At 34.0% G+C, this 24,755-nt stretch overlaps 3 protein-coding genes and 1 pseudogene across 3 annotated transcripts; 1 reads left to right on the top strand and 3 right to left on the bottom strand.

The window, feature by feature from the left end:
* Positions 1-512: 512 nt before the first annotated feature.
* Positions 513-1,715, top strand: LOC115953433 (probable F-box protein At2g36090). Its single transcript, XM_031071072.1, has one exon. It carries the CDS (start codon positions 553-555, stop codon positions 1,705-1,707), a length of 1,155 nt encoding a protein of 384 aa, XP_030926932.1. The 5' UTR covers positions 513-552; the 3' UTR covers positions 1,708-1,715.
* Positions 1,716-9,138: 7,423 nt separating this feature from the next.
* LOC115953430 (small RNA-binding protein 11, chloroplastic) lies at positions 9,139-11,760 on the bottom strand. Its single transcript, XM_031071069.1, has 4 exons — positions 11,578-11,760; positions 10,003-10,071; positions 9,798-9,904; positions 9,139-9,721 (listed from the first exon to the last, which is right to left on the bottom strand). The coding sequence occupies exons 1-4, from the start codon at positions 11,690-11,692 to the stop codon at positions 9,602-9,604; spliced, it is 411 nt and encodes a 136-aa protein (XP_030926929.1). The 5' UTR covers positions 11,693-11,760; the 3' UTR covers positions 9,139-9,601.
* Positions 11,761-13,027: 1,267 nt separating this feature from the next.
* LOC115952012 lies at positions 13,028-17,750 on the bottom strand (annotated as a pseudogene).
* Positions 17,751-18,859: 1,109 nt separating this feature from the next.
* On the bottom strand, positions 18,860-23,511 carry LOC115953763 (mRNA-decapping enzyme-like protein). The gene is made up of 8 exons (XM_031071558.1): positions 23,146-23,511; positions 22,911-22,951; positions 22,667-22,716; positions 21,924-22,068; positions 21,074-21,130; positions 20,701-20,815; positions 19,767-20,243; positions 18,860-19,443 (listed from the first exon to the last, which is right to left on the bottom strand). The coding sequence occupies exons 1-8, from the start codon at positions 23,302-23,304 to the stop codon at positions 19,387-19,389; spliced, it is 1,101 nt and encodes a 366-aa protein (XP_030927418.1). The 5' UTR covers positions 23,305-23,511; the 3' UTR covers positions 18,860-19,386.
* Between the last annotated feature and the right edge of the window lie 1,244 nt (positions 23,512-24,755).

Below are 24,755 nucleotides of genomic sequence, written 5' to 3' on the forward strand. Positions count from 1 at the left end.
GGAACATTAGTAAATTAATGACTTTTATTTTTAGAAATAGGACAATATTTTGGGATATTCCAAAATGGAATAGAAGACAAACAAAGTGGGATGAAATGAGTAGTTATATTTAGAAAGAACTAGATTTTAAAAATCTAAATATATAAAAATAAAATAAAACCCTAAACCACTAAACACAAGTTTTATACACATGCTCCAAGAATTGAAAATTTGAAATGTTACATTTAAAAATAAGTGTGGTTAATACATACTCTTAGAACATTTGTTTGTTAACGAGTTATTTAAGAAAGTTTTTATATTATTTTTATAAATATATATAATTTCTATAAAAAAAAAATTTAAAATGTTTCTTAAATAAATATTCTTAAGACATTAATTTATATTTTTCATTAAAAATAAAAAGAAAAAAAAAATTATCTCACAAACTGAACGGAAACTTTGTTTGAAAGTCAAACCGTGTTAACAAGGGAATCAACCATGATCAGCTACAGCAGCCTGGAGTCAACTCATGAGTACTATAGAAATTGAAAATGAAGGGCAATCTCGTAATTAATGAAAAATTCAAGCCCAAACTCATTCCAAACGTTCCTATATAAACCTCATGAATTCATAAAACCAAAAAGTGTAGAACTTCAAACACTAGTACCATATATACACATGGCTTCCTTATCCACACCACCACCTACCACCACCACAATCACCACCGTCAATGAAGGTAGCGCCACCTCAATCTCCGCCGTCCACTCAGATATTCTTCAAACACATATCCTAACACGCCTTGATGGGCCCACCTTAGCCTCCGCAGCTTGCACTTGTTCTCAGCTCAATACACTATCATCTCAAGAGCCACTTTGGACAAACATTTGCAACTCCACGTGGCCATCCACCGAAACGCCACGTATACGCCACGTCATATCCACGTTCCCAAACGGTCCCCGCTCTTTCTTCTCCGACTCCTTCCCACTCCTCACAAATTTGGACCTCCCAAACAACTCTCCCCAGAGCCATCACAACCGTACGTCCGAACTAATCTCAGCCGTCGATGTTTACTACAAGGGCAACCTCGTATTCAGCAAAGTGATCGAGACCGAGACAGTTACAGGTTGGTTTAAATGCTCGCCGTTTCGGTTGGACCTTTTGGACCCCAAAGACGTGGTCCCCACACCGATAAGGTTGCTGGACGATGACGACGACACGTGTCGCGATCTTGAGGAGCATTTGGAGCTGAGCTGGATCTTGATCGACCCGGTCGGACGGCGGGCGATGAACGTGTCGAGTCAGAAGCCAGTTTCGGTACAACGTCATTGGTTGAGTGGAGAAGTGCACGTGCGGTTCGCGACAATCTTAGCCGGCGACCACCACAGAGGATCGTCCTCGGAGTTCGTGCAGTGTGGGGTAGTGATCACGTGCGGTGGGTCCCAGGGAAGGGGGGTGCTGATTAAGGAGATGAGTTTGCAGGCGGAGGACATGGATGGGATTCACTTGAATGGGAAGGAAAGTTTGGTAATTTTGCAGAGGGCAATGGAGGGTAAAAAGGGAATAAAGAGGAGGGAAGAGGAAGGAAGGAAAAGATACCAGGAGTTTTTGGAGAGGAAGAAGGAGAGGAAAGAGATGAAGCTAAGAACAGAACGAAGATTGGATATGTTGTGCGTGGCTTTTGGGGTCTTGGGATTTGCCACTTTTTGGTTATTTGTTTTGTGCAGATAAAAAAAAAATTAAGGTTTTATTATATATTTATATCCCAGGTAAAAAAAAGAGAGTAAGGTTGTTTTATATATATATATATATATATATATATATTTTTTTTTTTTTTTCTCCAAGTTCATTGGTATAATTATAAAGAAACAAGAAGAAAAAAAATTATGACTTCATTTCTTTTCATCCTTTGTACAATTACCTTAAAATTACCTCTATATGAGTTTAGTATATCTTTCGTAATTTAGCAATATTCTTTTATTTTTAATTCTAGGCTGTATTTGAATTTAAGAATTTAGAATCAAAATATTTGGAGAGATTTTTTAGGATATAATGGTTTGGTATGAATTTTAGTATTGCGGGTTTAATTTGGAAATATGCAATTTGGCATGGATTGGGAATGTCGTGAAGAAGTTTTTGGTCACATTATGAAGTTGTTTGGTAGAGATGATAAAACAGTGAGAGAAGAGAAAACTTAAAGAGGATAGATAAAAAAATAAGGGAAAGAAGAGTATAGTATTTCCATTATAAATGTTTGGTAAGAGAGTGAGAAAAAAGTGGAGAGAAAATAAAGCATTTTGTATTAAATTTTTATTACATTTTGTATTAAAAGTTTTTTTTGTTATAAATTAGAATAATAAGGTTATCAAATAATGTATTTAAGATGTTTTCTCTCATATTTTATTAAAGATGGACTCAAGATGAAAAATTCAACCTCTCTCCTTCTTCCTTTCGTTTTTTACTAAACCAAACAATAGGCCTATTATTGTTTGGTTCTCCTAGGAATATCTCAAAGATAGAGTATGCTATTCTGTGGTTTTGTCAACCATTAGATTGGTTCTGCCTATAAAAATTACATTAATTGTGAAGAAGAAATGAAGAACAGTTTAGAAAGTTTTATATACAAAGGGTAGCTGTCATAGATATATTGGCAATAAATAAATTTGACAGTAAGATATAGACATTAAAAGGAGACGTCAGACGTGATGTTGTACACTAATAAGATATTTCTCTCTTTTTATTATTTACAAAAGCGTAAGTAGACTTGATTTTCTATGCCATTTAGTCCCGAAATATATATGTTAAAATATTTGATTCTAACATCAAGCAATCAATGCGTGTAAATTATAATTAATACTAAAAATCCCTTACAAAATAAGAGTTTTAAGAGGCTTGGACACTGTTTTATGATTTTTTTTAAATTATTTTTGAAATAATGAGGTTAAGAGGAGAGCTTCTAATGTCTAAGACCTGAATAATACAAATCTTTTCTACCATTTTTTGTATTATATTTTATGTTTTATTAATTACAACTTATTATATATTTGTTTAAATTTTCTTATAAATTAACCAAAGTTTAAAATAAATAAAAAATATATATATAACAAATTGTAATTGATAAAATATAAAATGAAACACAAAATGTGGTACAATCGTATGGAGCTAGACCTACATTGGATTTCATTAGTGGAGGCAGAAAATTTTCGTGGATTGGACAAGAGTGTATTTAATGTGGGTTACAAGCAGAATAATTGCGGTGGAAATTCAGGTTTGACATTATATATAGGAAATGTACGTACTTGCTTTTTCTATTAATTTGTCCTAATCGGCCTAAAATTGAGTCATTTCTAAGTTGAGTGTGAATGTGTGAATATTGACTTAATTGTCATGACGCAAGAGGTGTTAGAGTATGACTCGCTGATTTTAATGAAACACAAAAAAAAGGCCAAAGGTGGTTGAAAATTCAGGACGTGGAACCAAACTTATTTTTCTCTTAAAAAATTAAAACTTATTGGTGTGGACAATCAAGGTCCTCTCTCTCGAATCACATGCTTTACATGACTTACAATGGTTGTTATTTGATGCTGCCTTGCTTTGTATAAACTTATTCTTTCTTTGAATAAAATTCTGCCATTTATTCTCAAAAAAAAAAAAAAAAAAACTATTACAGTGTATAGAAAATTTGTATTATAAAGACTTGCACTTTAGGTCCACTTTAGTTGTATCACACATATTTATGCCTCTTATATAAGCTAGACACACTGTTGTATATTTTAATAAATCAAAGCAATATTTCTAACATTAACCTTAGGTTATGATATGCACAAACAGTTTGGTACAAAATTATGAGATGCGCCTAGAAGCAAGCAACTAGCCTAGCGTGTCTCTTCAAAAAAAAAAAAACTAGCCTAGCGTGTCTCTGGCATAGATTTGCTAAATCAAATAATGGAAGAGTTGAGAAATGGCACGTGAGAGAACTTTGCTTGTAGTGGTCTAACCCATGACATTATGTTCTACCCAAATATATATATATATAACTAAAGGGAATGGACTGTTTTGGACCATGAGCTGTGTCATTTCACCTCAAAACCAATTAGTGATAAAGAAGATACACTCAAATCTTTTATAGCATTCAACATCACACCACATGGACCTATTTTTAGTATGGTTGTAGGGAATCAAATTGTGGTCCCCCAACAGTCCCTCCCTCATAATGACACTCCTGTGACTCAAACCTATGAACTTGGCTCTAATACCATTGGACAGACCGTGAGCTATACCATTCCACCTCAAAATCAATTGGTGATAAGGAAAACACACTCAAATTTTTTATGGCATTCGACATCACGCCACGCGAGCCTGTTTTTAGAATAGTTGTAGGGAGTCAAATTGTGTTCCTCGAATGACTTGGTTTGGTTAGGTATTGCCTCAGTTAAAAAGATTCTAAAGAATAAGAAATTCAAACAAGATAAAGACACAAAAAAATTGAAAGTAATCTATATTAAATTGATCCTAAGAATAGAAAAGTAAATTGCAAAAAAGGTCAAGCAAATTGCAAGAATTCTAAAATAAAGGTTAATTTGAGCTGAAATGTAAAGCAACTAAAAGAGATGCTAACTTAAAAAAAAAAAAAAAAAAATGGGAAAGAAAAGAAGATATAGACATGTTGAATATTAACTTATAATTGTTTATCTCTCTTCTTCATGGGTAGTCGACCTTTTATAATTAAAATAATTAGTAATTACCACTTGTTGATGCCCATTTTGGTAAAATGGCCCAATGACAGAAAAAGTTCAACAATATGAAAAATGGGTGAAGAAAGAAAAAGTAGCAAAATAAAAACCATTAAAGCCCGAATAGCAGGAATAATGGTCCACAAGCCCACAAAATAACAAAGTGGTTCGAAAGCAAGCAAACGGGCCAAGGAAGCCCCAAAGAATAAAAGGGTTAAGCCCATGGGTATCATAAGAAATAGAAAGAAAGCAAAAACGAGCCAGAGGAGCCCAAAGAAGGGAATTAGTAAATGGGATTGGTTCGAAGGTCAATAAACCCAAAAGTAAAGGATGTGTTAATTGGGTTGGGGAAGCCCAAAAAATTTAGTAAAAGCCTATGGGAATGTAAGAAGTAGGAAGAATGAAATGGGCCAAGAATGCCCCAAGGAATGAAACGGGCTGAAGATGCCCAAGGAATAAAATGGGTGGGGAAAGCCCAAGATGTTATATGGACTGACCCAGCAGGAATACTGGGCAATGTAAACTAAAGGAAGGAATAGCACATGAAACTGGCATGGCAAGCCCAGAGGAAGTCCAACAAACAAGGTTAAACGATATCATGGCAAAAACAATGCAATGACATGGCAAGAGTACCAGCTAGCCCACAAACCAGAAGTGAAAGGAGATGAGAGCTGAATTAAAGAAGAAAAAGCTCATGCCTAAGCAATGCCCAGCCCAGCCCAAAGAAGAAACGAGATGCAAAGAATGAAGACCCAATGACTCATTCACGCCACAAGAGTTAAACAAACAGCAGAACAAGCAGCAAGACCAGACAAAACTACAGGCAATGGCAAACACATAAACGCTAGAAAAGCAATGGACTCACATGGAAGTGGAGCACGCACAAGGGTCAGGCACCACCTATTTGTACCCAACCAATACAGGGGAGATGGGCCATGGGTCAAAAGTAAGAGAGGGTGTGGTCTGGCAGTGGGAAGAAGGAGGAGCTGATTCTATGGTTTCCGCTTAAGTTCATTTGGGGGAAATGTCCTGCTGAGATGACATTCCACCCAAAAGAGGCAAACATGAGCTGGAATCACTAGGTGCATACTATAGGAGTTAATAAAAGAGAAACCCAGCCCTTATCTAGATGAGAATGCCAAGAGAAGCAAGAAAACAAAAGAAAAATATTTTTGTCTAGGAATAAAGCGTGGCACAGCCAATACAAGGTAGTGGTGGTGGTTGGGCAGTCAGCAAACCAGTGGGCAGTCCGGGAAGGACACCCATAACAGGCCAAAAGTAGTTGAAGGATACAAATGGTAAATCTTATCACGGTAGGCAATATAAAAATGCCTTAGCCATGCACAATAAACAACGACAAGGAGGAATAAGAGAAAACACTGAAAACAGAGAAATAGAAGAAACTAAGAAAAACAAAGGAGACAAACAAAAAAAACTGAGAGTGAGTAAGGAAATAAGAGTGATAGGAGTGAAAAATATGTACCAGTAGGCTATCCACTTCTCTCCCTCTCAATAGCCCACTCTCTAACAAGTTAAGAATCTAAGGTTAAGCCACCTAGGCCCATTCTCCTAAGTGAGCAATTTCTATAGTAGAATTCCCTTGTGAGGTTGCCCACATTGGAGATTAGTTCCCTTCTTGAACTTAAATCTGCCTAGGAGCCAAGTTTAGCAGATTAATTCTCTTCCTTCTTTTGTCATGATTGTTCAATGACTAATGCTATTTTCTTGTTATTAATTTACTCTTGTCATACTTACTTTATCGTATTTTCTTTTTGTGAAATTGTTTAAGCATCCTCTCTATCAGTAGCAAGTGCTTTAGTTAAAATATTTTAGTTATCTTGCCGTATTATGTTTTTCTTGCCATAACGCTTTTTATGACAGTATCTCCTGCCATGGACCCATGACTCCATCAAGATTCCTACCAGGGAATCTAACTTGCGCACAAGCTGGCCTAAGGTGAGTTTCAATTAAGTCAGTCTCGACTCTCTTATCCCAAAATCATTGAGTTGTAGTGCGGCAGGAGCAGCCCAACGCAACACATAAAAAGGCCCACCACACCACTTTACAAGATAATGAAGTTTTTTTGTTTTTTATTTATTTTTTATTTATTTTTTTTTATTTTTTTTACTTTGTGGTAACTACACTGTATCATCACACACACACACACACACACACACACACATATTTCAAATAATTCGATAATTACATTGAATTAAGAAAGGGATTTTTTTTTTTTGGTTAGCAAAATGGATATTATATTAATCAAACAGCAACAACCATTACAAACTGACCACAAAGGCCAAAGTATTGGCAACACGCCTATAATACTACAACCCGTTTTTATCAGAGTTAATCAAAATATTTAGATCAGCAGAGTGGGAAAAATCAAAAATAGCAAAATTTTCCATCATGGAACCCCTTTTGGCCAAGAAGTCAACGCATTGATTCACCTTTCTATACACATGCCCTACCCGGACCTGCACTAGTCTTGCTATGAGGGACCTGCAATCATTTAACAAAGGAGAGTAACTCCGGTTAGGACATTCAGCACCATTGAGCAACTCCACAATCACCTTAGCATCAAGTAATAGGTGGAAAATAAAAACTGCTAATTAAATTACAATATTCCTAGCATGACAAGTAATAGGTGGTATATTTTAATAAAAGTAACATGTAATTTAGGCAAAGATGCTTTTCCTGCCAAATTACTAGTCCCTAATTTTTTTCTCAAAAAAAAAACTAGTCCCTAATTATTAGACTTTCACATGATATGATTGCCAAATTTAACACTTGTATATTGCCAAGCATTCAAAGATATCTAGTGAATCTTAGAAAAGGTAATAAAACACATTTAAGGGCAAACAACTTTAAAACTAAAAGCTTTCTCCAAAAAAAAAAAAAAAAAACTTTAAAAAACTAAAACTAAAATAGCTCATTGATTAAATAATAATAATAATAATACATATTTTTCAAAATAACACCCAATTTACACGCATTTTAGAGGAATAATAATAATATCTTTTAATTGAATTAATTGGGTTTAAGTATGAAAATACCTAGTACTCTTATAATTATGTCATCTTTTCTTATTTATAGAATATAGCTGATTACTTAAAGGCACTTTATCACTATTAAGGGTCATGCATCCAAGTATCCAACCCACCAACTTGACAAAATCGTCCAATCTGATCAGTCCTAACAGTTCAAGGTAGTTTTTTTGTGGGTCGGGTTCTGAATGATATGTTTTCAACCCATCAAACCTAACCTATTCAAACATACACAAGTGCGTGCACACCCTAAAAATTTATTTAATTTTTTTTGTTTGATTTATTATAGTATTTTGAGAATTTGTTTGGATTAATTTATAAATTTGGAATATGATTTAAGCATATTATGTGAATTGTAAAAATGTATTAAAAAATAGGGACTTATAATTGTTGAATGTCTTTTTTTTTTTCCTTTACAAGAAATGAAATATTTTATATCCAACATGTTGGATTGATTTTTACACACATAGTAGGTTGGGTTGGGTTGAGAATTCTTTTAACTTATTCCCCTAAAATTTTTAAGAATGGATCTCTCCGTTCAATTAATACTTTTTTATGGTAAAAATTATGAAAAACTCAGTCTCTACATTCTATAACAAATGAAAAAAAATCTAGTATCACAAACTATTATACAACTTCTTTGCTACAATTATGACATGGCAGAGTGTAAATGGTGAAAAAAAAATGATGGGTTAGACTTGTGACAAAAATTCGTGGAATGGTTTTGTGGTACTAAAGCTACAATAGGATTGCACTAGTGTTATTTGTTTCCTTTTCAACGTGGACTCAAACGCTTATTGATTTTAATGTCTTAAACTCACGTGTTTAGCCACTTTTGTCAACTTCTCAATCGAAAAAATGCATGGCATATACATGTGTTAAATTGTTAATTCTATTTCTTCTCCACATATATATGGACTTGCGTGGAATCATTCTACAAAGCCATGTAGACTTGCATGCACTCATTTCGTAACCATGTGAACTTCTTGGACCCTAGACTTTCATGCAATCATTTTGCAAGCCATCTGGACTTCTTGAACCAAGCTGCACAACACATACCCAAGTTACGCAATTCTCTTACAGTAGAGAGTGTCTAATCTCTAATGACACAATTTTGCTACAATTCTAATATGTTCAACTATGAGGGATAAGTTCATGTAAAAGTGATGATTCAACATTCATAGTTGATCACTTTAATAAGTTGTGACAAAATATGTGGTCATTGAATAACTATATAATAGATAATCGACCAATTGTCACCTCCAATGGAAATGCACCTTTAAGACCATGACGCTGTTTCAAGGCAAAAATGAAAAATCAGATCAATTGTCACCTCCAATGGCTATGCACCTTCAAGACCATGACACTGTATCAAGGCAAAATTCAAAATAATTTTAGTGCGTATGATCCTAACATATTGTGTACAAGGCTCCCACCGCAGATTCCTTGTCATGCTTCAAGTCTTGAGATCGAGAGTCAGACTCTCAAGCTCCAGATCAGATTGGTTTCAAGCTCAAATACATATATGTTCAAGACAAATGAACTCTCTCAGTTTGCAAAAATATTAAAGTATATTACAACCTTTACTCATTAAATGTTCAAGACAAGTGAACTCTATCTCACAGATCACACTTAAAACTTGTATTCAAAGTTTGTTGGATTTTGATCTAAAATACTATCTGATGTTGCTTCTGATGATGTGTGGTGCTTCTACTTGTAGAAGACACATGCCTTGCGATCAAAATTAGATTATTAGCTAGAAAAAGTTAACACAGACATTTGGATAAGACATAATTTATAGGAATCCAACTTTTCCTGCCATTGTCCTTTGCACAAATTATATCTTCATATAAGTACTTGACTGTCGTCTTTCGGCTCTGGAGGCCCTCTTGCTATTGGGATTCCACCTCCAAAATCGGATTTGGGTTTTGCATAGTCCACAAAAACAACACGCCCATTTAATGCCTGCCAGTAGTTATTTGTTATTTTTGAATTTCAAAGCTTAAAAGAATCAAATGCAGAGATGAAAACAGGGGCTTACCTTTCCGTTCATCTCTGTAAGGGCTTTCTGAGCTTCATCTTCTGAAGCAAAGGTCACAAATCCAAATCCTTTTGATCTGTCTGAGACTCTGTCCATTACAACTTTAGCTGGAAAAAGAAAAATTGTTAAGCTCCAACTAACTGAATATTCTACTGGCTTGAAGAGGGTAACTTAATGTTATTGCATATGGAAAGCCCATTGTCACCTTCAACGACTTGACCATATTGAGAAAATGCTTCTGATAATCCTTTGTCATTGGTGTAAAATGACAATCCTACAGCATTGTGAGGGAAAAAAAATCTTTAGCAAGTGCATAACATAACAAAAATCTTTAGCAAGTGCCCTATACAGTATATACGGCAATAAAAGCTGCAAAACTATGTTATCCTTTTTTTTTTTTTTTTGGAAAGTCTAAGTGAGTTAATATACAGTTAAACAAAACTTTTTGTTGGCAAAGATAATATGGAAAAATGATTTAGATAAGAAGCCAAAAAATAGAATCAGAAAAACTCTATGGCCTATCTAGGGATCATGAAGCTCTCCACTGCTTGATATATTTTACATACAAATACAAAGAGAAAATGTTTCTATATGATTTTTGTACTTTTGACAAAGCATGTCGCTAAGTATCAAGGGAAACATTCTACTAAAATTCAAAACTTAAATAAGTAGCAATTTTATAAAAGATTCCAATGCTCTTTTAGTAGAGGTCAAGCCTCAATGCAATGGCAAGTGCCTTTCACCAAAAGCAATAGGTCACAGGTTCAAGTCTGGGAATCAGCATTTCCCAAAAAAATTGAGGGTAAGCTTGCCCACCAATCACCCCTCCCAAAACTTTCAAAAGCAAGAGCTTTCAGCACTGGGTACAACCTTTTTAGTGCTTTTTTAGTACAATTCAATGCACTTCTTTTTTAATATTATGAGAAGCTTAGTTACTTTGAAAAGCAATCCTTGTGCTACTTCTCAAAATTAGCAAGAGGCTGAAGCACCTTTGATTTATCTAATGAGATGCTTCTGTTCTTTAAAATGACGAAACACCCTATAAAAGCCTCCATCAAACGGAGTTTAAAAGGTTCAACTGATAGAACCATCTAGTAATCAAAATTAGGATCTGGAATTCTGTGAGTAATACACACAGCATGTATAACACAACAGTATATTGATCAGAAAAACATGAGCTAGGAGAATCACATCTCTATGTTGGTTACAGATGATAAAAAGGCATTCACATATACAAAAACAATCTCAAGATTAGTTATTTTGTAGCTAAGCAAAAAAGATAAAACACTATTTAGACAAGACTTGAGCAGACACACTTCCACCAGTTTATTTGGAAATAAAAACAATCTGAACCATACATGAATATTGATAACCATAAAGGTTTTGAAGTAAATGTAATCAAAATTAGCATGAGTTCTTAATTAAGGTCAGAGCCATGTACATGGTTGTATTTAAGGATTTCAATAGTACCCACAAGACCATTCAGCTCTCTGGAAGCCTCACTCGGTTATTGATGAATTAAATGAGCGTATATTTTGTAGAAAAAGGTGAAAGAAGGAAACGCAAAAAACTCATATAGTTATTACGTCGAACAGGTTATGATCATACTTCAAGTAATCCAAAACAAGATGATGGCGTAGATAAACAGCGAAACATATGATTGGATTTCGGTCACACTCACACATAATAGTGGGTAATAACTACTTAACGTTTCGAGATAGTACAACGTCGTAAAGCAAAGTGAAACAAAAAGTTGGGAAGAGAGAGAGAGAGAGAGTACCTCCAACGAAAAGTTTGGAAGCTATGCCTCTGGAACAAATGAGAAGAGTTGGAGGAAGGAGAGAAGTGTATGATAGATTGGGATTATGCCCAACTAGTCTTCTAAGCGCCGCCATTCGATGCCACACACACTGGGTTCTGCTGCCAGGGAAATACTCTTGAGAGCTTAGAAATGATGGAAACTATTCCGCGATATATATATACCTTTGATCCTAAGTTTTTTTTTTTTTTTTTTTTTTTTTTTTTTTTTTTTTTTTTTTTTAATTTTTAAATTCAATTCTCAAACTATGTAACCACGGCCTAGAATTTATTTAAAGAAATGATAAATATTCGAAATTAAAATGATAAGTACTTGAAGTTAATTACAGGATAATCAATTTTTAAAATCTTAATATATGAAATGATAAATACTTGAAATTAAAATGATAATTAGTTGAAGTTATAGGATAATTTATTTTTAAAATCTTAATATATTTTACAATTATCTACCCATCCCATCTTTAATCTTGAATTTACAAGGCAAAAAAAAAAGGGGGTAAATCTACTCCAACGAAATGAATTGAAGGTCATTTGGATTTGCTTATTTGCTGAAAATTGAAAATTTATTTCTAAAAATACTGCAGTAAAATAATTTTTTAAAGGTAAAACTCTGTAACAAAACCCATGGCTGCATTTTTCAGTACTTGGTGGTCCATGAATAGTATCCATAGGACCCACTAAAAAATTGCAAAATGCAGAAAACTCTGTATGCAAACTCTGTATGCAAACGCACGCTAAGTTCTCTATCTCAAATATTAATAAAAATAAGATATTAGCCTTCCATGTTGTTTCATTCCTTTCATACAATTTTTTTTTTATTGCTCAACTATTAAAAATATGTCTGAATATATTCAGACATATATGTGTGACACTGTCATTGTGCTGCTGGCTGTTCTAGTATGATTTTCTAAATGTTTTTGTATTGTCATAAAATTAATAATAAGTTCTTTGAAATAAAATTGCTCATTCATAGGAAAAAAATGTAAAAAGAAAATCTTAAACAAGGTCTTGAACGTTCTGATAACAATTTTTTTTTTTTAGTCAATACAATAAGATATGAGCCTTCTATGTTAGTTTCATAACTTTTATAATTTTTTTTTAATAGAGTTGTGCAACTATAAAAAAAAATAATAATAATAATAAAATAAAAAATTAAACTTGGTTTTAACATTTTGATAAAAGAATTTTTTATTTCCTGAATAATGTTCTTACATTCATGCACTGATGAGAAAAGCCATGTTTTTTTTTCCTATGTTCGCAGACGTAAAAAAAAATTATGGACTCATCATGAATCTCTACAGATAATTCATGAGATTTTAGATTGAATACAGTAGAAGAGGATATTCAAACAGAGAGAAGAAATCATTAAATTATGAGGGGCAATATTAACAACAACATAGGAAAAATCAATACTAGTTTTGTCTCCGCAATGCAATAATTTCATCTTCTTTGCATTCTCCCACATCAATTACCATAGTACCTCCTTGTTAGTCGGCAAGATCCTGCAGCAGTTTCTTCTTGGAGGCTGTTCAAAATACAAAAGAACGATGTAAGTTATCAATCATGATAATAATGACAGATGACATGATTATAAATTAAATTTGTAACTCAAGCTCACTAAATACATTTTCTAGTGTTAACATCAATTAAATTAGGCAGTATCTCATGGAGTGTTGATTATTCTTTATGACTCAATCCAACATTCTCTAGCGGGAGTGCCCTTATGGTCACGTCCAGGAGGGTGAGTCACAATGGTCGCCCCCACTCCCCCTTCTATCTCATAAAAAATAAAAATTAAAAAATAAAATAAAATAAAAGATTGCCTTATCCTACAAATATGGGTTGGGTGTCTTGTAAACCTCCACTCTTTTAATTTGAGAAGGAGTTGGCATTTGCCATTCGCAGTTTGGTAGCAGAGTTTGATGTGGAAGATATTCAGTGGCTGTTTCATTTTTATTTGACGAATTTTTAGCAGTAGAAATGTAATACACCAAAGGTATTTGACATTTGTGCATGCTATTAGGGCCAGTGTTGAAGGAAAAAGCAGTGTTATCAACTTTATGGTGCCAATCAACAAAGGTTCTTCTAGGCAATTCCATATCTCTGACTAAGAAAGTGCCTCGGAATATTTGTACAACGTAACCCCATGAAACAGTTACTGTCCAATTTCGATTTTTGTCATAGCAAATGGACTGTTGCATCAGCCCAGCCGAGTCCATCTTCATTGGGCGCCTGAGTCGTTTAAGGGCGTCCACTTTGTCCTTGGTATTGGGGAATATGTAATTAGCCTCCATGTCTTAGTAGTGTAACGAGACTAGAGGCGCAATTGGGTGCGCTGCTAAGAGGCCCACTAGGTTGCCGTACACATCAAACTAATCACCAATGAGAAGAAATAAATTATTAGAGATGAATATTTTTTATTTCCTTTATTCAGCAAAAAAAAAAAAAAAAAATTTATTTCCTCTATTCTATTTATAGCTAATTTTTAGGCATGTTATTAATTTAAATTCATCATTGTAAAACTAAATCCATTGATGGAAGGCAACATTCTTGCTTAAACCCATTCATGGCACCTAAATTAGCTTAGCTATTAACAATTAATAAAATATCCCTATCTATTTATCTAAATTCCATATTGTTTGCATAATATTATATTTATTGGAGAAACCCGACGCACTAGTTTTAAATTACACACATAAAGGGTTACAATAATAGATTTACAATAATAAATTTTTGGTGCAGAAACTAGTTTTCATTATTATAATGGTTACTTTTAGAAATGTTATCTAGCTAAAATTCTACTGTAATTTGACCACTTATCAGTTCCCTTTGGATAGAAAAAACATATTTGTTTCTTATATGAAATTTCCAAACTCTCTCCTATCTATATCTTAACATAAATACAAAATCATTGTTTTAACAAAAGTTTAGTGGAACAAACAAAAATGAGGTTCTTAATTTCATGCATATTAATTAAGGAAAAAAAAAAAAAAAAACTTACCTAGTGAAATCCTTTTTCCATTGTGAGAGGAACACCTAGTTCAGCCATGCAAGCTTGAATTCGATCATCTAATCCATACAAACCTGGATACCTTTGTATACACTTATCTTGCATTTTCTCGAGTGCCATTGCTATTCGTAGTAGATGTTGTAAAAAAAAATGTCATTTTGACACACCAAAAGGCTACTTTATTATTTTACCACATCATTTTATAATATCTCATTTATCAGATGTTCTATCATTCAATTCTATACATTAAAATAATATTTACTACACATTAAAATAATATATTATCTCCTCCCTCTCATCACCATCAACAACATCAACAGTACATCCACCACTGCCACAACAACAGCCACCAACAATCACTGTCGCAACAACACCGATCAACCACCATCGACACAAACCCACATCCACCAACGCCACCTTAAAAAAATAAAAAAAACAAACACAACCAGAGAGATCGGCACAGAAAATCAAACAAACCCAAAAGCAAAACTCACATCAAACACAAGAAGAGAGATCAAATAGGAAAAAAAAAAAAAAAAAAAAAAAAAAAAAAAAAACGGTGAAGGAAACCACACCAAACCCAATTTGAACCAACCCATCAAAACCCACTCACCTCTGTCGTGAGGTCGTGACACACCTCGCCGTAACCCAGATCGTCGTGACCCACCTCGCCACAACCCAACTCTCCGCAACCCACCATGTCGCCATACCCACAACCCACACTGTCACCTGACCCACATCGAAGCCCACACCAAAATATACCCACATCGGAACCCATCCTTCACTAGAGAGAAGGTGATTAGACAGAGAGGGAGGAGAGAGAGTAGGATCCGGAGAAGTGGAGATGGAGTGGCTCAGAGTGGAATAAGAGAGAAAGATGAATAAAAAAATAATAAAGTACAAATGTCATTTGAGTCCGTATCGTGTTAAAAATGCAACAGTATTGTAGCATGTTGCAAAAATTTGACACATTTAACACATCTGATAAAACTCCATTTTTATGTTTGGTGTGCCAAATGTGCCAAATATTTGGCATTTGGCACATCTGCTGTGGATACTCTAATGGATAACTTATAGCAAATCCAACACCACCATAGGCCATATTATATGAGAAGTAGCAAATCCAACACCACCATAGGCCATATTATATGAGAAGTCTATGTTTTGCAAATGACTTTCAGATGTACTTCCAATATAATAATAGCTATTATGATCATACTTCTGCAAAACCTTGACCAAATTATCACGAACAAAAAATGTGTCATCATCCCCCATTACAAACCACCTAACATTCTTCCTGTCTAACCTCAAGGTCTCCGATACTATGCGTGTTATACGTATGGCAGACCGATGGCCTCCCTTGCGCTTGTACTCAAACTTTGAAGTATCACTGGAAATCCTCAAAGGAGGTAAACCATTATCATTAGGTTCGACTTTGAAATGCTTATCTAACCAAATATTTCCACGCATTTCATTGGGTCTCCATCATAAACTGATATATTGTTTCCTTTTATTCCAAAGTTTGGCTGAAGCTGCAATGCCAAAAACTATATGGGAAGGATTTGTTTTTTCTAGGGAGTTAGGAGTTGGACTAGAAACTATAAGGGAAAGATTTGTTTCTTAGGAGTTGGACCAAGGGATGATATCGCAGAATTATCTTGCTGATGGATTGAGAAAGATTGTTTGGGACAATAATATGGCTTGTATATAAATGCAAACAAGTAAGAGAGAATCATAAATATAAATAAGCAAGCAATTATTCTTTTAAGAGAACAATAATTTGAATCTTTTGCTTTCATGGTTGAGTTCAAAGGTTTTGATTCTTGTAACAAGGAGTGAGAGAACAAAAGGTGTTTGGAAGAGGAATAAAAATTTAGCTAAATTGAAACATCACAATATTGAAAAGAGGAGAGTTTTGTGTGAATTCAAAATGGCATAATCCATCTAAAAAAACTTTAAAAGAAAATTAGAAAGAAAAAAAATTAAATAACTCACGTTTCTAATATTCTATTTAAAAATGTTTTCAAAAAAAATTTAAAAAATAAAAATAAAAACACCCTCACGTTCAAATTACCTTTTTTGTTTTAATACTTATCACTTCTCATGCAATTTAATATATATAAAAAAAAAAAAAAAAAAAAAAAAAAAAAAAAAAAAAAACTATTTATATTCTTATCAAACTCAAACTTATCAACTAAAGCCCTTCACGTTCAAATTACTTTTTTTGTTTTAATACTTATCCCATCTCATCATGCCGTTTAAATTTTTTTTTTTTTTTTTAAATATTCATCATTTTCAGAAAAATATCCACTTATTCTTATCCAAATCAACTTTTGAACCCATTATCAAACTCAAACTTATAAACTAAAGCAACCGTTTTTTTTTTTTAATAAACTATTACATTTTCATTTTTCACAACAAAACTATACAAAATCTTGACAAACATACGAGTCTCGCAAGCCATCCTGAGAGGACAACTGCAAGAGGGACACTATTGCTGAGAATACAACTACTATGAAATAATAATAATAATAATAATAATAATAATAATAATAATAAATCAAGAATTCAAGTTTGAATTTCACTGCCAAATACCTCAGATGATCGATTGGAAGGAATAGGCGCAGCAGGCAGTTTGGTCACTGCAACCAAAATGTGGGCATAACCCGACACCCCAACTAAAACATCATCACTTTCATCCTCAATACAATCACCCAAACATGAGTAGCCCTGTGAGACAGCATATCTGAGCCATGACTGCAGCCAATGAACTAGTAACCATACATGTCAAGGGTGCACTTCTGCCCCTATACATGCTCCTACTACTGACACCAAAACCGGGGCTAGTATTAATTGTTGCTAAAGAACCCAATACTCCTACTACTGAATTTCTTCAATCTTGCCGACCCACCGCCTCCGTTACCTAACTTGTTATCGCCGCCAACTGTTGAATTTACTACATCAAAATCAGGCAATGACCTTGAGGTCACATTATCTTCAACTCCCATCACAAACTGTCCAGCTGAAAGATTGGCTAAAGCCCATGCTGCTGCTAAGTAATCACATTTCCATAGTTTTGTGGCAGAAATAATATCCCCAATGATCTTATACTGACCATCTGGCATGCGCTCCACAACAGCAACTGCACTGGGGTCTTCAGTTCACCCGACTTGACTTCTTGTTTCAATAAGTTGAGCATAGATTGACATATTTTTTCACATGTAAAAAAATCTACCCATATACATTTCATCCTTCAAATTCAAACTGGGTTGAAGTGTATATTCAATTTTTCCAAATCTACATTGGACTCCAGTATCGCTTTTTCATTATTGATTAAAAAAAATGTTGTTAGGCTTGATATCTTGACCTAAAAAATCTGTATTCAAACAATAAACAAATCTCCAAACATTTAGCTGGATTAATTAAATTTTATCCAACACTAAAACTCCATCAAAACCCAACCCTCTAGAGGATGTCATTTAATGCACATAACTTCTTTTTTGATAATTCAATAGTTGGAAAAGAAGGAATTTGTAACTTCTCCGTTAGATACGCCAAAAGGTATTAATCGAGTTACAAAACTCTCATTTTCTTTTTCCCTCTTATAACACCATTACTATTTGCATATATTTTCAAACTTTAAAATAAACAGTACACAAACTCGAGTAGCCTTTTCAATTATTCCTTAATTAGGCTTATCCTGTTAAAATGACAATCATATCTACTGCACATTTGCCAGAGCATTCACTTCTTCAACTTTCCTTTTAGAGGAAAGTTTTTCACTAACTTCAAACAGCTGCTCATTAAAATGTTTCCATTTATAGGTAAGTTTCATCAGTTTTACATATTGCTAAATAAAAGCTGTGTCCCATTTTGAGCACCAACCTTTGTTTTTATCCACTCTCCTCATAAGATGTTATGCGTCACAATAGGTCTCAGTCACATTCAGTGAGGCAAAGCAAGACAAATCTTGTGCGACTTTTAGTGATATATTCATTTTGCCCTTTTTTTTTTTTTTTTTGTATCCCTCGAAAATACAAGACATGAAAACAGAAATGTCTGCATCACAGAAAGAGACTTTCGAGACTTTCTGTGCAGGCTCACCATCCACTAGAGCCGAAGTTCATAATACTTTCTTTTTGTTGATAAATGTTCATAATAGCTGGTTGTCCCTAATATCTGAGCAGAGACTTGGACACCAACAATACAATCTAATGAACTGACAACAAACATATAAACCTCTGAAATGAACAAAAATGTCTATTTCAACTATTACCAACATTCTATTCAAGGGGGGAAAATGAAATACACAAAACCCAACAAGAGAGCGCTACCCTACATCCAAGAAAGCAACTTCTCAAAGTAGACAAGTTTCCAAAAAGGCTGAAGAATCAGTAAAGTTACACAGAAAAAGATATTGCACAAAGTTTTCCTCCAATTTAAAGAGATCTCCTCAAACCTGTGGTGATTAAAATAACCATCCACCTGTATTTTAATCATATGAACCATTAAGAAGCCTAAACAAGTGTATAGCTATTAAATAGGTAATGCGATTAAAAATAGACATAGATGATTGGTTGAATCGCCATATTGTGGGCTGGGGAAACTTTCCTCAACTTGAATTGGAAGAAAATTCTGTTCAAAGATATTATCCACCATCATTATTTATGGAACCAGAGCTATATACAGAACTGATTTTTACACACATGTTTAGATCAGCAATATCTTCAGAAGGAAAGCTCACTAGTTCTCTAGAGGTACTCAAGGATGGTGCACCTTCACTAATGCTTTGTAAAACATGTCAATAAATTGATCGTCCTAGCAAAAGAACAGTTCCATGAATTAGCCAGTAATTTGTTTAATAATAATAATAATAATAACTTGAGAGGCTGGGAATGTTGGAGGCAAGTACACAACATTCAACCACAAGGATCATCCACCGAACCACATACCAAGTTGCAGTTAACAGTAAATACATGACAATTTAGCAGAAATAAATAAGCCTCACCATACAAGCACAGTAAGGTGTCAACATAATCATGTATACCATGATTCACAACAATTCCTCTCAAAGTAGTTTTACTTATACAAGAACAAATGAGATAACCAGGGAAAAAAGAAAAAAGAGAAGATGGAGATACCTGAACAAGCATCAGAAGTGCATCGCGAACTTTGTCTCTGCTAATAAGAAGTCCATCATTTGAAGGAGAAGAACTCGGAGTAAGCGACAATGGTGGAGTGGGTGGTGGAAAGGGTTGAAGCATTGGAGTGCCATATGGACGTTGCAGATTCAGGGGAGGGTGAAGGACAGGAGCAGTTGGGATAGATGAAGAAATAGGCGGCATTATCAAGGCCGATGAGGAAGGGGGTGCAAAAAAAGAAGAGGGCTTCAGAAGATTAGCAACCAGATTGCTGCTGCTGATTGGATCAACGGTGTCTTGAAGGGGGGTTGGATTAGATGGAGCTGAAAGAGAAAGTGATGGTACTTGTGGAGTTGGAGCAGTAGAAGAAACAACACTAGATGAATGAGAAGATAAAGGGAGAGCTGCAGAAGAATGATAGGGCTGTGACAGCTGTCTAGAGTTCGCTACATTTGGAGCTCCAATATTCATAGCTGTCTGCAATAGTAGAATTGAAAAAACCGGTCAGAAAAGGGACAGAATGAATGTACTAATATTAAGCAAAGGCAAGAAGGTAAGGATGCAGACTTAAGGGCATCCAATGTTGCAAGCATCCAAAATCAAATAGATCACTTTCAGAATATAGAATGGAACATCCAACCCAGGGCTACAATTTGTTGTATGGAAACTTTTCAAAATCAACAGAAAGCTTTTGGTAACATCTGAAGGACCAGATCTCAATTACATCCATAAGCATTACACACATATGCTTCATCTTAGGATGCAAGCAACATGTTTTGAGAGAAACAAAGTAGTGCTTAGAACACAGAAAAAGTAGCATGTCACCAACATATCCACAGGAAAAAGCTCAAAATAGAATAAAACCAGTGCTCCACTATATCTAAGATATTGAAGAAAAAATTTTGAAGTATCAATATTAAACTAGACCACATACATTAAAAAGATTCCGAAATGAAGAATCTTCAGGTGCGTCAGTGGCAGATAATGATGGTTCCAGAGGACCTTCCATTAATGACATGGATGGGACTGCTTCAAGTTCCTCAAACTCACTTAGTAAAGAAAAAAATTGAGGGGATAAAAAACAAGAAAGAAAGTTAGAGAATTATTCACAATTTAACAGCACAGTTTGCAATCAACAAGATAAAATTATAATGCAACTAGCAGAAACTATTACTGAAGCAGAACGCCATTAAACACAAGTTTTGTAAATACCCAAGGACCAACCCGGGAAACCATAAACATCTTAGACGTTACATCATTTTGAAAAGAATTCACCATTATTGTTGTCAGCATTTTTTTATGGTTACCTTTTGCTTGAAGATACTTTTGACTTTGTAGGAACTTTTGAATATGCATTAAGTATCCTGTAGAAAGGAAACATAAAAATGTAATCTATAAGACAACTACTAATTATAAATCTCCATCACATAGAATTATAATGTAAATCCTATACAACATAAGTAGAAAAAGATTAAATCCAGATATTTGAACTTCAAGTTATTGGTTATTGATCCCAATACATGCCCTAGTTACTAATTCTCTGTCCTCAACCTTTTTATTTCTTATTTTCTTGGATAAGTGTCTGTCCTACTCAAATATGTTAACAACATCCTCTTGAATTTTTCCCTTGTTATAGATAATGAATAATAGGACCATTATATGTTATGCTATTAGTTTGACAAAAAAGAAAATTGTAGTTCTATGGTTTCAAATTGACATAATGATCTGTGCCTCAAGAGAGACTATGCGTGTTTATATTTACTGCCTATTTAAGACATGTCAAAGGAGTGGTAGTGTGAAGATAATAGGATAAAAGGAAAATGAATTAACAGTAAAAATAAACTTGAACAGGGGGAAAAAATAAAAATTAAATTAAATTAAAAAAGAAAAAGAAAAAAGAAGGAACCATGTAGAACTTGCAATAATTATTGATGAACAATGAGGCATAGTTTGGGAGAGGTCACATGGTTGTTGAGAGATGTAATCTGATTTGAGTATTTGACAAAATTAAAGTGAAGGCAAATCATTTGTTAGAGTTACAACATGATTTAGAATCTTAAGGTTATGGTACGAAGAGGGCATAAACAAAGTCTATGGCCTGCCGATGAAGTATGAACTCTAGCTCAAATGACAATATAGACAAGGAATATATTGTACCTACTAAATAGATTCGCAACATCGTCACACTCCCGTGGATTGTAAAACCAAATTCCATTAACCTCTTGGGATGCATTCCGGTACAACAGATATGGAACTTGAACTTCATACTCAAAATCTCCCAAGAGATTCTCCACTAGGTTATCTGTTAAAGGGTTAAAACGAAAACAAACATAAGAGAAAGAAAATGTCAGGACGCAGGTCACATGCTTAAAAGATACAGGCATTTCCAATAAGTAAAACCAGGAACCTAAACCAAGTGTAGCTTTTTTCTTAGTAGATAGATGGGGAAAGGGGGAGGAGAGTTTGAACCATAAACTAAGTTTAGCTTTATTCCTGGCCGGAAATCAATCAATGGTGTACACCACATGATAATCATGACATTAATTGCTTCTTTCCAGAAAGTTTCTTGGTTCAATTGCTATGGTATAACCCCTAGTAAGGTAGTGCAGAGAAGGGACTACAAAGTCTTCTTCTACATAGTAGCCTAATGCCCACAATAGAGAGCATTCAAAGCATAGCAGGAAGGTTAGGTAAGCCATTCCTAGAGTTGACTATAGCAATCAAATAGGCCATTATGTTCTCCCTAATTTCAAATGGGCCTTGGTTTTCTCTAATCTACACCATGAACTAGCAAGATCCACACAGATTTTTTGCTTTGATTGACATAATTCATATACATTTATTTTAAAAAAATCATCCTCTTTAACAGAACAAAATCATAAAATTAAAAAAATTAATACCTGTGTTACGCCTATTCATTACAATGAATTGGAACCGCGGCTGAGTATTCCTAACAATAACAAAAACAACAAACCACAACAACATTATTAGCATTAGACAAAACCATTTATAAACACAGCAAACTTAACTAAGAAGTTGGGAAATAAAATAAATCTAAATAACATGAACAGCATAGCTCATTAACACCAAACATAAATCAAAAACACAAACAAAAACAAAATCAAAACAAAGAAAAAGTTATACCTCTTAACAACAAAAAGAGATCCTTCAACGTCTTTGCGACTCTGCAACCGCCAAAATTTTTTTTTTACTAAAACAAAAATTATAATAAAAAAAATCCTTTGTATTGGCATTAAGTAAGTGTAGAAGGCAGAGTTAAAAGTCAAACAGTAAAAAAAATCCTAAAAATTGTTAAAGTTTCCTACATTTTCTCAGCAGCCAAACAGTAGCTAAAAAAGAGAGATATAGAGAAACGAACCCATTGGTTGCTCTCGATGTTGAACTCGTAGAAGGTGACGTGAGCGGCGGTGATTAAGATCTCTTCGATGAAGGGATCGATTCTTTGGAGCACAGTGAGGTTGAGCATTTTTGTGCTCTGTTGATCCAGATTCGGCATCAATTTCCCTGTCTGAGACATTATTCACACCAAAAAAATAAAAATAAAAAACCCTAAATCGAAATTAATTTTCCTTTTGGAATTTACTTTCCCGGGAAAGTTAGAGAGAGAGAGAGAGAGAGAGAGCAGAGCATGCGAGTGAGAGAGAGAGAAGAAAAAGTTTTTTGTTGTTTTTTTACTGTTCTACTACTACTGGAGTCGTCTACATCTGCTTAATATAATATAGATCATCGGTGCTTTGAGACTTGAGAGCTGGTGTTGAATTTACAACTATACCCTTTTTCTGCTTGGGTTTTTTATTTCCAGATTTTATATACGTTTTGGTTGAATAATTCTTAGGTACGTCCGAAGTATAGTGAATGGTGATTTCTTTTCTTATAATTACGGTAGAGTCTACTCATTAAATTTATAGTGGAGTTCATCATGAATGTGAAAATAAAGAATATCATTTCACTATACTCTAAAACTACTTAAAGTATTTTTCGTTCTGATTTATGGGTTTTGTGCAAATTTTTCGAATGACATTAGTTCTTATTATACGCAACATGTCTCATTTAACGTAACCAACTAAATAAGTCAGGTCTAGTGCACATGACAAAGCATTTGTCAGCGAGCCTCCGAACATGTTTGAAGCAAAACATTTTTCATGAAAATGTGGGATTGACTTTTTTAGTTTTTATAGTAACTAAAATTATGCAATTGACTTTTTCTTATTAACACCTCCATCACTTTTTATTGGATGTAAAATGATTATATGAACACACGTGTCATGGTGCAATACCTAGGGTAGATATTGCAAATGATGCAATAGTTCTCAATAGTTAAGATTGAGAGTTGAAAAAAACAACTTTCCGTCTCAACCATTAAATAAATAAATAATGAGAAAAAGTAAAAAAAATCAAAGTGGTTTTTTTTTTTTTTTTTTTTGGTGAGAGAGAGAGAGAGGGTGTAATTGCACCTAATGCAATACCTAGAGCATTTTGTAGGTATCGTACCGAATTCTAATCTTATATCCTGAAGTTGTTGTCGGGACTAGCTCAAAGCTAAGCTGCTCTATTATTATTATTTTTAAGATGAATTTTATAAGTGCTGTTGAAGAATTGGTTTAAGGGCCCCTATTTTTTTTTTTTTTTTTTTTTTTTTTTTTTTTTTAAGTTTCAAAATTGGTGGGACACTAATTAGTTTAAGGATTTAAGAAGTCATTTTCATAGTATAGGGTTGTGTTTGATAATGACCCCGTAGGGGATCTCTCCATTATTATTATTTTTAAGATGAATTTTATAAGTGCTGTTGAATAATTGGTTTAAAGGCCCCTATTATTAAAAAATAAAGTTTCAAAATTTGTGGGACACTAATTAGTTTAAGGATTTAAGAAGTCATTTTCATAGCACAAGGTTGTGTTTGATAATGAACCTGTAGGGGATCTCTTTATATTTGACCCAAAAAAAGAAAAAAAAAAGGAATTATGAAAT

Source organism: Quercus lobata, chromosome 7, assembly GCF_001633185.2.
Source record: "Quercus lobata isolate SW786 chromosome 7, ValleyOak3.0 Primary Assembly, whole genome shotgun sequence".
NCBI classification, from domain to species: Eukaryota; Viridiplantae; Streptophyta; class Magnoliopsida; order Fagales; family Fagaceae; genus Quercus; species Quercus lobata.